A 15,643-nucleotide genomic window follows, 5' to 3' on the forward strand; every position below is an offset into this window, starting at 1 on the left:
GAAAAAACCAGGAGGAGAACATCACATCATGTTGCAAAACTACGTGCCATACTTCATTTCATAAAAGTGCTGCTACAACAGTTTGGGATCAAATCATCTTATGATATAGCAATGGTTTTTAATTGCAAGAAGAATGGATTTTAATATCTTTTGGGAGGGCTTTACATATGGTTCCTAGCACACCCGTTGTAGTGTAGAGGAGGCTCATGCTACTAAGAATCTCCCTTTGTTAGATAAGCAATTTACTTTTTCACTGGCAAAATGCATGCCCTTATTTAGTGACAAATAACAAATATTGGCACATGTATCGCTAAAAAAATCCAGATTTCAACATTTTTCTACATACAAATATATTTTATGTTGCCTACCAATTTGATGAAGAATAGACATCCTAGCCAAGTTGTCTTCAAGTATGCTTGTATCTCTGGAAACGCTAGAACTGGATGGAAACCTCACTAAGTACTTTCACTTTAGCAGGAAGTAAATACCCTAGCTAGCTAAAGTTCCTTGCTTATAAGCTAGGCCCAAAGTATGCAAGATTACCAAAGAATAAATATAGCCAAAAAAAACACAAGTACATGCAATCATTAAATGACAAAAAAATAAAAATAAAATACTAGATTAAAGAGGTGAACCTTTTCAATAAGATCCAGGACATCTTGATTGTCAACAAATTCTATATAGCTCCAGTTGATCTCCTCTTTTGTGTACTCTTCTTGCTCCATCTTGAACACATGCTGAATGATACAACAATGCTTTGAGTGTAAGTCAAGGATGTGAATTACAAGATGTTATTAAATATGATGAGCATTATACCTGGTTGAAATGTTGCTGCAGCTTCTCATTTGTGAAATTAATACAAAAGTCAGTATCAACTAAAATTGAAACATCCCTGCTAACTGTATATCATTCGAGTTAGGATCTTGTCCAATTAAAACATTAATTGTATCAACTAACCTGTATATCACAAAAATCAGTCAGCTTTAGCATCACACGCTTAGTTAAAACAAAATCCAGAGACATAATCATGAAAGTGAAAACAATGATGCAAACTCCCATATCTTACCAGTCAAACAAACGGTAATATATTGTCTTAGCTAAACCATCCCTGCTAACTGTTGCTTGAACAGGATCAAGACTTCTCTTATAACTTCTTCTGGGGTGATTATTACACGCTTTAGCTGTGCATCTTCCAATGCACCAAGATCACACCTGAAATAAGGATTAAATTAACTTATATAGATATCAACCATAAAAACAAAAATATCAAGGCTAGTCTCACATGAGAAGGTCTGCTGCCGTTTGAAGATGGGATTTGGATTTGTCATCTTTTAAAACAGAAGAATCAATTTCTTTCCCCTTAGTAAATTCAACATTACCAAGATGAAGAATTGCAGCCACAACTCTGAAAATTGCATCCTGACAGAAACAGAGAAGTTTTTCCAATTTTACTCTATTAAAAAAAATGTGGAAATATGGCAAACACATTTTCGGATACAAAGGCTATACTTGATCTTTCTGACTGATTCCAACAATATCCATAGCTCTCCTAGTGGCAAGATAATCATGAGCATCACTTATACCAATGAGGAGTCATATGCCCCACTTCAACTTTTGATATTTACACTAATACCCCTATACATAAAGATTATATCTTGTTTATCCCCCATAAAATTGCAATAATGCCCCTCCTTAAATCATGTAAAATTCCTTTGTGTTTTTTTCATTTTAAAAGTGTCCTATTTTATTCTTTTGGCCATTCTTGCACACTCTTAACTGGGAGGTCAACGGCAAGAATTGAATCAATTGATCATTTCTTTCTCATTATGGGATTTGTTTAGTTGGTTGTTTCTTCCCATTGTCAAGCTTTTTGTTCAGTTGATAGGAGGACTTGTTAATTGTGTTGGTTATTTCTCCCTATTGTTGGGTTAATACAATTGGGTTGTTGATTGTGGATTTATAAGCCATGTTGGTGTAATTCTCATGATAATTGTAATATTGTATCTCACAGATAGACGAAAAAGAAGAAGAAAAATTTGTATAAGTTTAATAACATCTCGTTGTTGCTTTTTATGGGGAAAACAATTTCAAAGTTGTGATTAATATGTGCCCCTCTATGTTGAACTTTTGGCTCTGCCACTGTCCATGATAGACATCAATACACAGACCATGTGGCAGAGTTTGAACCTCAAAAAATAAGTCCCAAGACATTTACATGATCCTTGACAGGACAAGCACCGCTGACCATTTAAACATTAACAAGCATAAAACTAGAGTTAGATCATCTATCTTATTTCTAGAACTTGTTGCACAACAGTCCTTCCTTCAGTGCCTTTACGACCACCCATAAAGGCAAGGTACTGCATGAGCATTTTAGTAGTTTCTGTCTTACCAGCCCCGTTTTCACCACTGACCAAAATGGAGTTGCTTTTGCCCTCATTGATCATTGCCCTGAATCATTTCAAGCAATTCAGTAAACTATATGGATCATCCTTAAAAAAAGGATATAGAAAATAAACAAAATAAAAGGTTACCTACCTATAAGCAACATCAGCAATAGCAAAAACATGAGGACTCAGTTCCCCAAATGGTGCTCCCTTGTATTGTTCCATCATGTGACCATCATATAGATGAGGCAGTCTTTGGAATGGATTAATGGCAATAAGAATACTTCTAGTATAAGTCTGTCATAATTTCAGAGTACGATAGAATATTATGACTGAGCCATCCATAGCTGCATGAATTCATTGATTTCTCTCACCAGGGTGAACATTAATTAACTAATATCATAAACTAAAGGTGAAGACAGTCTTACATAAATTTCATTGGTCTGATATCTCAGTGCCAAATTCTACAAAACTCCAGGCTCATGCAAATATGATAGCTTAGTCATGTCATCGACTCCACCAGCAGGAGCTTCCATAACCTTTGGATAAATTTTCGATAAACTAGCAACAACTTGACCATAGAAACCAGGGGAAATTTCAAGTAGATGAATGAAGCCAAATAACTAAATCAACAGACATAATATTCAATTTACAAATGTTGAAGTCAAGTTGCACAGGTATTCATTATTTCACATGGAATTGTCAAAAACTAAGGAATACATGCAAAAGTACTTTTTTTTCCATTCATTAACCAGGATAGGCATATGAAATAGTATGATATAATGAATTTTTTGAAAAGAACCAATCAATTTTCAGGTTGAAAACCAGACAACTCTCAATTATTAAAGAAAATACAGAGAACACAAACAGTTCACTTTTGAGGAAATGCAACTTTAGTGGTAGATACAGATCTTACTTTTGAAGATCCAAAAATATATGAAATTGTACCACACAAAATAAACAACATACATTGTAATTACCAAGTAATTCATAGAAAATAGATTTAAACCACACGATGTAATTAGACTAGGGAGTACTGAAATATACAACACGCAGAAATAAACCCAAGAAACATTTGATTTTTGGAAATCGTCTTACTTTTTAGAGAAGAAAAAGTTACATTCATGCAGTCATTATCCATAGTGGCTATCCAGTGATTTTAAATGCTCAAGGCACACCAAGGCGCCAAATTCAGGAGTAGGCGCAAGGTGAGGCGCACCTTTTTGGTAAGAAATAGATAAACTAATAATTCAAACTTGAACAAAAGCAAAATGAAAGAACACAGGTAAATTGTAGAAGAATTCTCAAAGCCATGAAAGCCACATATCATTCCAAATGCAAAATAGTCAACATTCAACAAAACTAATAATTACTAAGCTTTACTCTAATAGTCATTCTGTATCAAATTTTATTGTCCTTAGATAATTTATTGGTTGTACCAGAATAACCTAAACATTAATAATTACAACATTATTCTAGCTAACAGTTTTTAAAGTTAGAACTTTAATTTTGAAGTTAGTAATATTAATTTCACTATTTGACTTATAAAAATATGTCTATTATATGAAAAGTATAGTGATATGGCATGCAAAACTAATACTTGATGGGGAGGATTATTTCATGGTTGGCGACATCTACTGACCATAAGAACAATTCAGCCCACCATAAAACAAACTACAGCTTGATGGTAGTTAAATTTTCAAAATTCACTGCACCTTATAATTATAAATAAGTTTCATTAGTTATGAAATTAGCCGTAGAGAATGAGGAAAAAAGACTAGACATAGATGGGAACACAGTGAAGATCTTAGCTCATAGTATAACAATCAACTAAATGGTAAAAACATAACCCTTATTTCGTGTATTTCCCTTGAACCCATACCTAAATGTGGTCCATTAGGTAAGCCAAAGGCACTCCTGCCTTCCTAAGATCCCACAAAACTCAGCCTACAGTTCTGACAGATTAGAAATGACAATCTACAGAACAAGCAGTCTCATTAAATAAACAATCACTGTAACTCTTACCAATTCTCGAGTCTTTTTAAGCCAACATACTAAAGTTAAAGTTACTCTTAATTATCTCCCAAAAGCAGATAATTCCAAGAAATTATTCAGTGACTTGAATTCCTTGAACATTTAACTGTGAATAAAAATAAATAATACTCACAAATTCAGCAACAAAGTGTTGAACAAACTTGATTAGTTAGAGATATTATGAAAGGAAACATATTTCATTATGCCACTTAGATTGTTTCGTGCAGTGCAGTGCAGTGAGAAGTTTGTCATAGCATGATTATTTAGCAACAAAATAAATTGAATTAGCCTTATGTTGTGCAGAATGCCTGGAATTAGTAATACTACAAATAACCAGAAAAGATAATAAACTGAAAATTAAATTATCAGAAATCAACCAAAAAACAGAGCTGGAATTGTTCCAGTCTCTTTTCAAAGGTAAGGGTTGCTCTCTAATTACCCTCACAACTTTGCTAGTTGCACTGAACACAGATAAGGGTGTGGACCCAACACCACTCTCTATGTCTCTCGTGTCATGTATAACTTTTTATATTTATTTTTCTGCAACTAGTATTATGTACATATACCCTCAACATTCCTAAAAGTCAAACCAATTAACTAAAAAATTAGTCAAAGCAATTTGCTTAATCTGTGCTAGTTAATTTGACTATCGAATAAAGACCAATGAGTTTGTGATGTCTTATCGAGTGTGATACTCGGATCGAGTCTTACTGTCAATAGTTTCTTCCTTCTTTAAATAAACTAATGAATATGGTTGTGTGGTGGTCTTGACAGGGTGCCCAGTGTGAAGAAAGTTACCTGATCCTATGTCTCTCAGAATCTCGTACCTTTCCATGTTTGTTTATCACCAAACACCCTTCCCTTACAACAATAATAACTGTTTTCGTTTTCTTACTCACTCTACCTCCCCTCCCCTCCCCTCTCCTTCCCTCTCATCCTTCCTTCCTTATATCAATTAATCAATCAATCAATTTGTATTTGTTGAGAGCATTCCATTTTGCTTTCAAATCAATAGCTGTAAAGATATCTTCTTTCATCAAGACTTTCCAAAGGTCCAAACCAACCAATGATTTGCAGGTCCTGATTCATAAACTAATTTTATCCCTATGTCCTGATTGCTGATCATTGAAAGTAAAATTGATAAACTAAAATTCATAAACTAAGCATCATCTATATTCAAGGAAAGGCATTCGGTCCCCATTGTGAGGAGTTTTTTTACTTTCATTAAATCAGATGCCTTTGATAAGTTGGTCTTTTAGACAGGTGTAAACAGTATATTGACACAGTTTTAAATTCGAATGCATAATTTTGGTCTGGACTTTGATGTTTTACATTATATACAGGAAGATGTGGATTGCATTCAAGTTGTCTATACTCCATACAACATAAATATGAGATTAAATATGGAATTTTAAATCAGATTGGATGCCTCTAGGGTTGCAGATTGCTTTTCTCGGAGAGAGAAGGTTTATCAGTTGCATCGAAGGGGAAGACAGAGAGACAGAAGGATCCATACCTTGAGGAAGAGGTCAGATAGAGGGAGTTACAGACAACACTGAAGGGGAAGGTCGATTTCGCGCTGAAGGAGAAGATTGATTTCGCGCTGAAGGAGCAGATCGATTTCGCGGGAGAGACGTGTTTGAAGGAGCAGAATACTTTCGCGGGAGAGACGAGTTTAGAGAGCCTTCAATCACTCTCCAATTGAAGCCAGCGGGGAAGGGATGAGGGAAAATAGGAAGCCGTTTAGCCAGCCGATTGGAGTGAGAATTTAGGGTAATATTAGCTAAAATAGCTAACAGGATTAATATGCCTCTTCCCTTGGAGTTTCTCTAATAGTGCCTATAAATATATGGGGGGGGGGGAATTAAGTAAGGAAAACCACTACCAGCTATTACCTGGTTGATAAATCTCTTTCGAACCTGCTGAGACAAAAGAACAGCATCAACCTGCCAAACGAACATATACAGTTACTTCCCTGGAGCAATAGCACAAAAGTCATGACACAGGGCAGCCATTCATCCCTAAGCATAAATAAAGCAACCAAATGAGGCAAAATGCTTTCAACTATCAAAACAACATAAAATTCTAGTTGGTGCGAACCCATCATATCAGGCTGCAATTGATACTGTATTTTCCAAAAATGTAAAATGGAAAAATGCTCATACCTGCTCATCTTTAGCCCATTTCTTTACAAACTCCAATTCAAGAGTAAGCAATGCTAGGTTGAAGTCTTCAGGTGGAACAAATCTAGAAATATTATCACCACAAAGCATTAAAAATTTGGTAAAAACACAGCAATAGCAATCAACAATTCCTTACTAATTTATGATCACCTGCTCATGGATATTGTGTCCCCAGTAGAAACTTTTGCATGGCGACGTTGGATGGCGTTGAGGGCAATGTGGCCATTGGGTATGCTTTCATGTGCAGTAAGTTCTAGTCAAGGCAACAAGGGACTACAACCCATTCAAGAAACAATCTAACGAGTGGGTATCAATAAATATTTTTTCCCACATTCCAAACATGTATAGAATGCTTTTGTCTTGTCTAAGTTCTGATATAGCATTATACATCCTCATGGACCAATTGACAATGTGTAAATTGCAGCTACAAACCATATATGAAACCATGCAAACCAAGAATTTATACATCTTAATGATTTTGATTCTCACAGTGCTAGGAACATGAACACACCTATCAGGGTAAGTATAAAGAGGGAAGAAAACAAATATAAACATTATACATGAAATTTCTATTCCAAATTTTATAGCTTAATGTTGGTGGTTGGTAGTTGGAATGCCTTTTTATTCATGGTTGAGACACTAACAGATTTTGTACTTTCTATTTTCAAAGGCATATTAGCAAACAAGTGGTGTGCATAATTTACACATAAATTAAATTAAAGAAAAAGAACTTGGAAATGAACAAATTGAATGAAAATCAAAATCACATAGGAGATAGAAGACTTTAGCAGATCAGCTGTAGCTACACATGACTCAGATATCTTATCATTCCCTCTCAAACTTTAGGGACAAGGAAGAACCTAAAGTTTGCCTTGAAGATAGTGAAACCTAGAGATAGAAAGAGGTACTGACATTATTATGGTACTCCATGGCAAACAAGTATTTTGCTCCATCACCACCTAAATTTTCCCCTTCCGGCGACATTTCAATTACAACATCTAAATTTCTCAAAGTTCGGTTTCTAGGTATATAGATAAAACAACCACCCTAATGAAACAGAGTAAATCATTTCAAGAAGAGCTCTAGCTTTACAATTTCACCATCAAAAGAAATCTAAACAAGAAAAAATAAGAACTAATCAAATTGCATTCCAAGTATAAAAATAAAAATAAAAAACCCTAATCCTGGTTTGTGTTACAGACTACAGAGTAGTGAACTAAGAAAATTGAAGGGAAGGATGGGAAATTGAGAGAGAAGAGAAAGTGGATTTGAATTTCTTACCAGGGATGCCTCCAAACACGATAATCTATCAAAGATTTACGTACCCACAAATTTTTTTTAAAAAATGCAAATAACATACCAGATTCACCATTAACATTATTTTTCTATTCCAGAAGATGGCTCTTATATTTAATTAAGTAAACGAACAAATTATAAATACATCTACATAATTCAAGAAAACTTAGATGATAATAATAATTTTTAATGCATTTTCATCATCCTAAAAACAAAGGAACAATACAAATCTGAGTCAACTTTCTTACCTTAGGCAAAACAACAAGAACGAAAAAAAAACAGAACATGAACACAAACATTGAGAGGGAGAGGGAGAGACAGACAGAGAATGAGTAAGAGAGGGAGAGAGGATTTATACCTCAATTTGTTTTTAGGCTCAAAAACATGAGGCACACTAGCAACGAAATTCCCAAACCTAGGAATTGGGGCCAAAATAATCACTAATCAGACACTAGCAACAAAATTCCCAAACCCAGGAATTGGGGCCAAAATTCCCACTAATCTTAAATGACTTTCATTTTGGTATTAACAAGAAAAGACTAACAAAACAATCTAAAAACCCTACATACACTGATTGATTTTATAAATGGGTTGGTTTCAACAAAAAAATGATGAAATGTTTACTAGGCAGTGTCGGTACAGGATTTCTTGACGGCTAGGCGAGACGAAGCGATGACCTTGCCAGAGCTGAGGGGCTTGATTTGGACAGGTGTAACGACGATGCCAATGAGCTGTACGGAGTTACAGAGCTCCTTTTTCCACTGAAATGCTCTCTTCAGAACAAGAAGAGTATGAGAAAGAGAGGGAAATCAAAGAGAAAAAGTGGGACAGAGAGAGATAGACAGATGCTTGAAAAAATATACCTAGATAACGGTGGCGAGGCGAAGACGGACGGTGGCTCTGACGGTGGAGAGGCGAGGACGGCGGACGGCAGCGTTGATGGTGAAGAGGCGAGACGAGTGACACGACTGAGAGGGTGGGATCGATTGGGCGCATTTTTGTGAAATATTATAGGGGTTTGATTTGTTTTCCCCTATAAATAGTGTTGGTCGGCTATTTGGACTCTCTGCATTTAACAAACAAAACGACGTCGTTTTGAAATGTGCGACTAAATTGTAATAATCGCTAAAAGATTTTAATCTCCCTCCCAGGTTTTCACTTTCCCGCCTAAATTTTTGGCGACCAGCATTTTAAATTAGTCGCGGAAAATTACTTTTCAGCGACCAAATTACTTTAGTCGGTGAAAGTATGAACTTTTGCCTACCAATTTTTTCTTAGTAGGCAAATGTGATTTTTTTGCGACCAAAATATTTTTGGTCGGCAAAAGTGGTCGGTAAATGTGTTTTTTCTTGTAGTGGTTTGACATAAGTTCGGAACATTGATTTGTGGACATTGTGACCCAACTTTCTCGTTAGAGAATTGGATAAGTAGATCCGTAGGGATTTACCTTCTGCTTTTATGGTGAAAAGTTAGGAGCGCAAAAAGGTTGCTAGTTCCAATAAATCTTTTATAGCCTAAAACAGTTATCCAAATAGTGGTTCTTAGATTTCGTCAAGCCATGATAGGCCAGCGATGATTGATGAAGACCACTGAGGCATGATCAATAGTCCAAAAGAAGTTTTTCCTCACTTAGTCTTATGAGCCAGGAATTTATAAGGTTGTCGCCACCTAGGGTGGGCAGTCCTCTATTTTAGATATGATGGACATGGGTGATGTAATTTATATGATCGGATGTACGATCCTTAAGGATTGCTTTGGGAGAATTCATGTTTTGTCTTCGATGACTTACATAAGGAATATCCTAGAACGATTCTAGATGCAAAATTGCAAACCCATTGACTTACCTATCGGTAAAAGCCAGAGCTTTAGCTATTGAGTGAATCCTCGGATTGTCTTTGGGAGAAACAGATGACCTATATTCCTTGATCTTTTCTTTGTTGTGGGAGCCTAAAGTACGCTATGTGGGCGTATTCGGCATGAGAAGTGTTATCTTTGGTAAATAGTCAACTGAGTTGTTTAGACATTGACCTTGCTCATTAGACTGTGGATAAAATGCTTTACTAGTAGTATATTAATTTGCTCCTTGTAAGATTCAATGCGCTAGTTGGGCGTATCTGTGCTAGTTGGGCGCATTAAGAATGAACACAAATTGGTCACCAAAATATCTTTAGAGAGGTTATTGCGCAAGAGGTAGTGATCTTAAATTACTTCATGTGAGGCGCACATGGTGGATTCCGTTGTATATACTTATCGCAAGAGGTGCTGATAAGGCTTATGTTTGGAATCTATAATTGCGCAAGCTGTGGTCATTTTTTTTTTTTTAAATCGATCACTTATTTTGAGATGATGGGATGTTGACATTATTATGGTTTGTGTCATAATGATTAGCAGATGATGATTTCAGCAGGCAAGATTGGCTCACTCACACGAGCAATCGCCCTTGGCGCTTGGGAGCGAGCAAGGATGAGACTAGTGGTTTATTTTTATTTGGAGTCGAGAGAGGCTTAAATAATCCACTATGCATGTCGCCTTGGTTACAACCAAGATGAGGTCGTGTTAAGGACCAAACATGGATGTTAGTACCCACTTTCCATGTTGTGCCTATTATGATTAGCCAGATGCGAGATCTCATTTGGCGCTTGGAAGGCGAGCAAATAGAGAATTCGGGTTAGGCGCTAGAAAGCGACTAGACTAATATCTGTACGGTGTATCGAGTATGACGTCACTCTTTATGGAAGAGTTACTCCATTGTAGCATGTATTCATACTATATGTGCTTGGCGACCGAGTAATGAGGTGAGAGAATGGATCTCTGTTTCCTCACCGTGTGAGTCTTACGTGTCATTATTGATATGACTTTCATTTATGTACCCTTTTGTGACTTTTGACTATGTCATAAGGTAAGGGGTTGATGTTCTGCTACTTTGGTATGTTGCCTGCGGTCATGTATGATTCAGCCTTAAGGGACATCACTGGGAAAGTGGTCAATCCTAAACTAAATGGCATGAGGGCAAAGGGAAGATCATCTAGTATTACACCACTGTTGTATATTCACTGCCGGCAACTCACATCACTCTGTATGAGAAGCGGATTGAGTGTGAATATATTGCAAGAATTGAGAGGGTCAAAATGCTCTTTTGAGGGATTAGAGATGTTTTTTGGACCGGTGTAATTAGATGGGTTTGGGGTATATGAGACACTATTTCTGTTCTTTTTGGGTTGATGTCTCTATGCTGGCTCATTTTGAGTTTCTAGTATAGAGCTCCCACATACAGGTGTTCTCAGCAGTCGCACGGTGCAGTGGCTAGTATGAGATTGTTTATTTTTTGGGGAGATTAAGATAGAGATGTGGTAGTGTCATGCCAACTCATGTCCGAGTGGGAGATGTTAGAAATTGGGCGCCCATGTGGCATGACCCTTTGAACCTGAACCTTTTGAACCTTATCCATATAAGTTTGAATTTGAATTCAAAACTTATTTGGATAACCATTCAGGATATCTATGTCTATCTTATCAATAGATATGGATAGATGGATAGATTGATATATATATGGTTATATATCAGATTATATGGTTAATCTATGAGATACGTATATCAGATATACGTTATGTGATTTTTACCCATAACCATTTTTCCCGTACTCTCTCTCTGACTCTCTCCCATAAAACAACGATGAAGTCATTTTGCACTGTGACTTGTGTGGGTGATACTCATTTTGTAGTATCACTCCACTGTTGGGTTCGTTGTTTAGATTTTGGAAGCACGTGATTTACCCACGATATAGCGATCCCGGTTGTCCCTTTACTGTTCTGTTGTATTCCGGACTCGGTTCTGTGGAGTTGGTAGTTGTATCTATCTTGTTGTCGTCCTTTAATTCCATTTGTTTGAGTTTTAGGATGTGTTGGGCATGTTTCGAACAGGTGGGTCAAACCTTGGTTTGAAATCTTGTTGCTAGGTTTTTGGTCGTTCCGCTCGAGCGGGCCTTGTTGCGCTCGAGCGGAGATTGCACACTCCCAGTATTTCGTGTCCCTGCAAAACTTCTGCAAGTGTGATTTTTATGCTCGAGCGGGTTTCTTTACGCTCGAGCGGTCGCGCTCGAGCGGGTACTCTGGTGCTTGAGCGGGTAGTACTTTTTGGTGTAAGTTCTGGGAGGGGGAAATCTACGCTCGAGCGGACTGGTTTTTGCGCTCGAGCAGATGTACTTTATTCTTGTGTCTTGGCGCTCGAGCGGGCCTTCTTGCACTCGAGCGTACCTAATTTTTTGTTCTTGACGCTCGAGCGTTGTGTTCTCCGCTCGAGCGGGAATGTCGTATATCAGTCGGCAGCTGGGCACTTTAAAATCACTTTTTACATTTTCTCTCTCTCTCTTACTTTCTAAAAAGTTGTTTTGAGAACTCCTCTCTCTAGAAACTCCCTTCTTTCTAGGGTTTGATCTCGTTAGAGTGTCTCACTATCCTCCGGCCTTTGTAAAAAGTGTGTGGATCGTCGAGGGCTCCATTTTGATCCGTGGATCTTTGAGTTTGGAGCATTTTGGTTTTCTTCAACTTCCCCATTTGAGCTCTAACTTCGAGGTAGGGATACCCTACTCCTTCTCATGAGTTTTGTCTTTGAATTTTAGTATTTTGATGAGTTGGGGGTTGTTGGGTAATTTTGAGAAAGTTTGGGCCTTTGTGTAATTTTACAAAAGTCGAGGTTTTGTTTATATAAACTTACATGCATGTTTGGCATAGAGAAATGGGATCAATATTGGTTTATTGGTGAAAATGGAACCTTAGGGTTGTGATGTTAATTATGAAAAATGCTCTAATTACATTGATAAATTAATTGGTCTAATTAATTTGAAGAAAAGAAGAATTAAATTGAGAACGTTGAAATGTTGATTATATATCCATTTGGTGCATTTATTTTCAGTATAGAAATAACTGCTTTGGGCTATCGGTGGAGGATAATATTGATTGTTGTAGACAATGCATGATGATTAGGCAAACTAAAACTAATCAATTGAGTAAGCCATTGAATATGGTAGTTGGTGCAATACAGCACTCAAATGTGTATTGATTGATTTAATTTGTATATGATAATTGTTTATATACATTGTATTGTGTGGGAGGAGAAAGGGGCTGTACTCCACGGTTTATTGGAAGAAAGGGGCTGAACCTCTAAACCGAATCTTGTGACAGTGATACAGCACTACAATGTGTATCAGGCTGCGAATTTGAAGTGTTTGTTTTGATTTGATATAGCACTAAAATATATATCGTTATCAATTTGTGAAGTATAGAAGTGTTTCTATGTTATATTGATACAGCACCAAAATGTGTATCGCTCGTATAGTATGGAAGTGACTTATGTGTTATTGATACAACATCAAAATGTGTATCCACCATGAATTTCGAAAATGTTTTAAGATGAGTCTTATTCTCATCGAGTTATTTGGCTAAGTTTCGAGCCTTGTTTTCAAACTCAAAGTTGAAAAAGAAATGAGAAATGAAATGTAACATGGACTTAATGTCATGAAATCGAAATGTGATATATGTAGATGTATCTGTGTTGGCCATCTATCAACTGCCAATCTTTTAGTCATTGTTCATGGCTGGTTTAGTGTATTTCTACTGGGTTATGGCTCACCCTTTATGGGACATCATTTTCAGGTACATGTAGCATGCCACCTCCAAGGACATAGCTTGGGAGGCTAGAGGCAGACTGACTGCTTGTTATTTGCTTTCTTTTGATGTATTACATGTAAATTCAAGCCAAGGGCTTAATATGTATTGAGTTAGCACTCTTCTTTTTGTAACCAAGTGTTAACTTGGAAAGTTGTAAGCCCGTAGGGCATTTGCTTTTGTTGTTAACATGTAATACTTTTGTAAGAACTATTCTGATTTAATGGAAAGGTGGTTGGTTTCTTTGTATCAGTGCATGTCTAATGAGATGGGTTTTATTTATTTTTTTGAGGGCGTTACACACGAGGTTCTTCGCTACAAGGTATGATCCGAATTATTTTTATCCGCTGCGTTAATTTATAATGCTTTATGATTTACACTTATTAATTACAACTTCGAAATTTTTTACAAAAATATTTTATATAAACTTTTACAATTGACTTTGGAAAAGATCGAAAAGATATGTTACTTGTAACTAATGTATCATGGACAATAAATAAATAAAGAAGAAAAGAAGTCATATATATAAGTCTTAAAATAAAGGTAAATTTATTAGAAAATTATCTTTCAAGTACTTATTTCTTAATTAGTTCATAAGATACTCTTGTATTATTATTTTGGACATTTGATCCATCAAATCCTAATTCTCATATTTAAGATATTTTATGAATAATTTTACCTTTAGAAATATTTTTTAAGCAACTTGATAGTGTAAATGTTCATATCATGAAACATTCACATTGTCAATGTGAATATTAACGTGCACTTCATCCTATTATTATTATTATTATTATTATTATTATTATTATTATTATTATTATTATTATTATTATTATTATTATAGGTATTTTGGTAACTATGTCATTTATAGGATTTATTGAAATATAAATAAAGAATTTGAAATAAGTGGAACATAAGTAGATGAATAGAGATTTATGAGTAAATGTCCTTAAAATAAATTATATAATGATAAAGTAATTATTTTTTGTTCATAATTTGAGTAAAAATTCAATAGGATGGTGATACCGCATCATCATTGACATATGATATCACTAACGAATAATAAAGCAACATACGAAGGGTGAACCTCATATATCAAATGTAACTACCAATCCAATAAATTCCATATTTTCATAGTGAGATTAATTATATTTATATGTGAAATAATGATGGATATTACTGTTGTATTGAAATATTTTTATAAAATTTTCATACATAATAGTATGGCTTGTCGAAATCTCTTCATTTTCAATCAAAAACGTTATTGTTTTCCTAATTTAAAAAATGTCATTGACATTTCATTCTAAATATTATTTTTGTATAATTTTTTTAATTGAAATATATTATTTATAAACATATGTTTAAAAAAAATCTAAAATCCAAGGGGCACGTGACCCTTGGTCCCTCTTTACATTGCCCCTGGGTGCTTGCAGATCAAGTTAAGTCGAGTAGGATTTCATCTGTCATTCATCCAAACTTAGACAGGTTGAGAAAAATGCATTTACATCTGTCCGCTCAGACCATAACCATCGAAATAGTCCATTATGTGACGGATCGATTTAGACCATTCGATTTTAACTAGTAAAAACGAAGAAAATACAAATAATAATCAATAAAATTACCCATATGCCCTCAATCTCTATGGCCTTGTTTGGTTTATCTTTTATAAGACAATTTTTAATAAAAAATTTCAAAATTTATTTGGTTGAAATTTTAAGGAAAAAAAAAATTAAAATCACTTTTTTATTTAGTACACATCAATAAATTATTTTTTATAATTGAATAAATAGATGTGAAAAAAAATAATTGAATAATATGTATAATCTGAAAGAAACAATCCTCATCTATTTTCTCTTACCGCTCTACCCTTCAAAAAAAAAAAAAAAATTTAATCAGTGTGTTTAGTTTCAGTTTTTTGGAAATTGTGTTTCTTGTTGTTTGTGTTTTTTTTTTTTTTTTTTAGTGAATATTTTTTAAATTTTAAGTAATTTTTTTTCTTTTTTAGATGCACCTTACTAAGATATATCTAAATAGTAAAATGTTTATGAAAAGTATTTTAAAAAATTAATCAAAACACAAA

At 35.1% G+C, this 15,643-nt stretch overlaps 1 protein-coding gene across 1 annotated transcript; it reads right to left on the reverse strand.

The window, feature by feature from the left end:
• Positions 1 to 532: 532 nt before the first annotated feature.
• LOC114260926 (myosin-11) lies at positions 533 to 3,445 on the reverse strand. The gene is made up of 6 exons (XM_082922940.1): positions 2,816 to 3,445; positions 2,539 to 2,684; positions 2,295 to 2,451; positions 1,067 to 1,212; positions 817 to 957; positions 533 to 737 (listed from the first exon to the last, which is right to left on the reverse strand). Exons 2-4 carry the CDS (start codon positions 2,613 to 2,615, stop codon positions 1,207 to 1,209), a joined length of 240 nt encoding a protein of 79 aa, XP_082779066.1. The 5' UTR covers positions 2,616 to 2,684; positions 2,816 to 3,445; the 3' UTR covers positions 533 to 737; positions 817 to 957; positions 1,067 to 1,206.
• Positions 3,446 to 15,643: the final 12,198 nt, after the last annotated feature.

The sequence above is a fragment of the Camellia sinensis genome, chromosome 4, assembly GCF_055761805.1.
Source record: "Camellia sinensis isolate YWXY chromosome 4, ASM5576180v1, whole genome shotgun sequence".
Taxonomy (NCBI): Eukaryota; Viridiplantae; Streptophyta; class Magnoliopsida; order Ericales; family Theaceae; genus Camellia; species Camellia sinensis.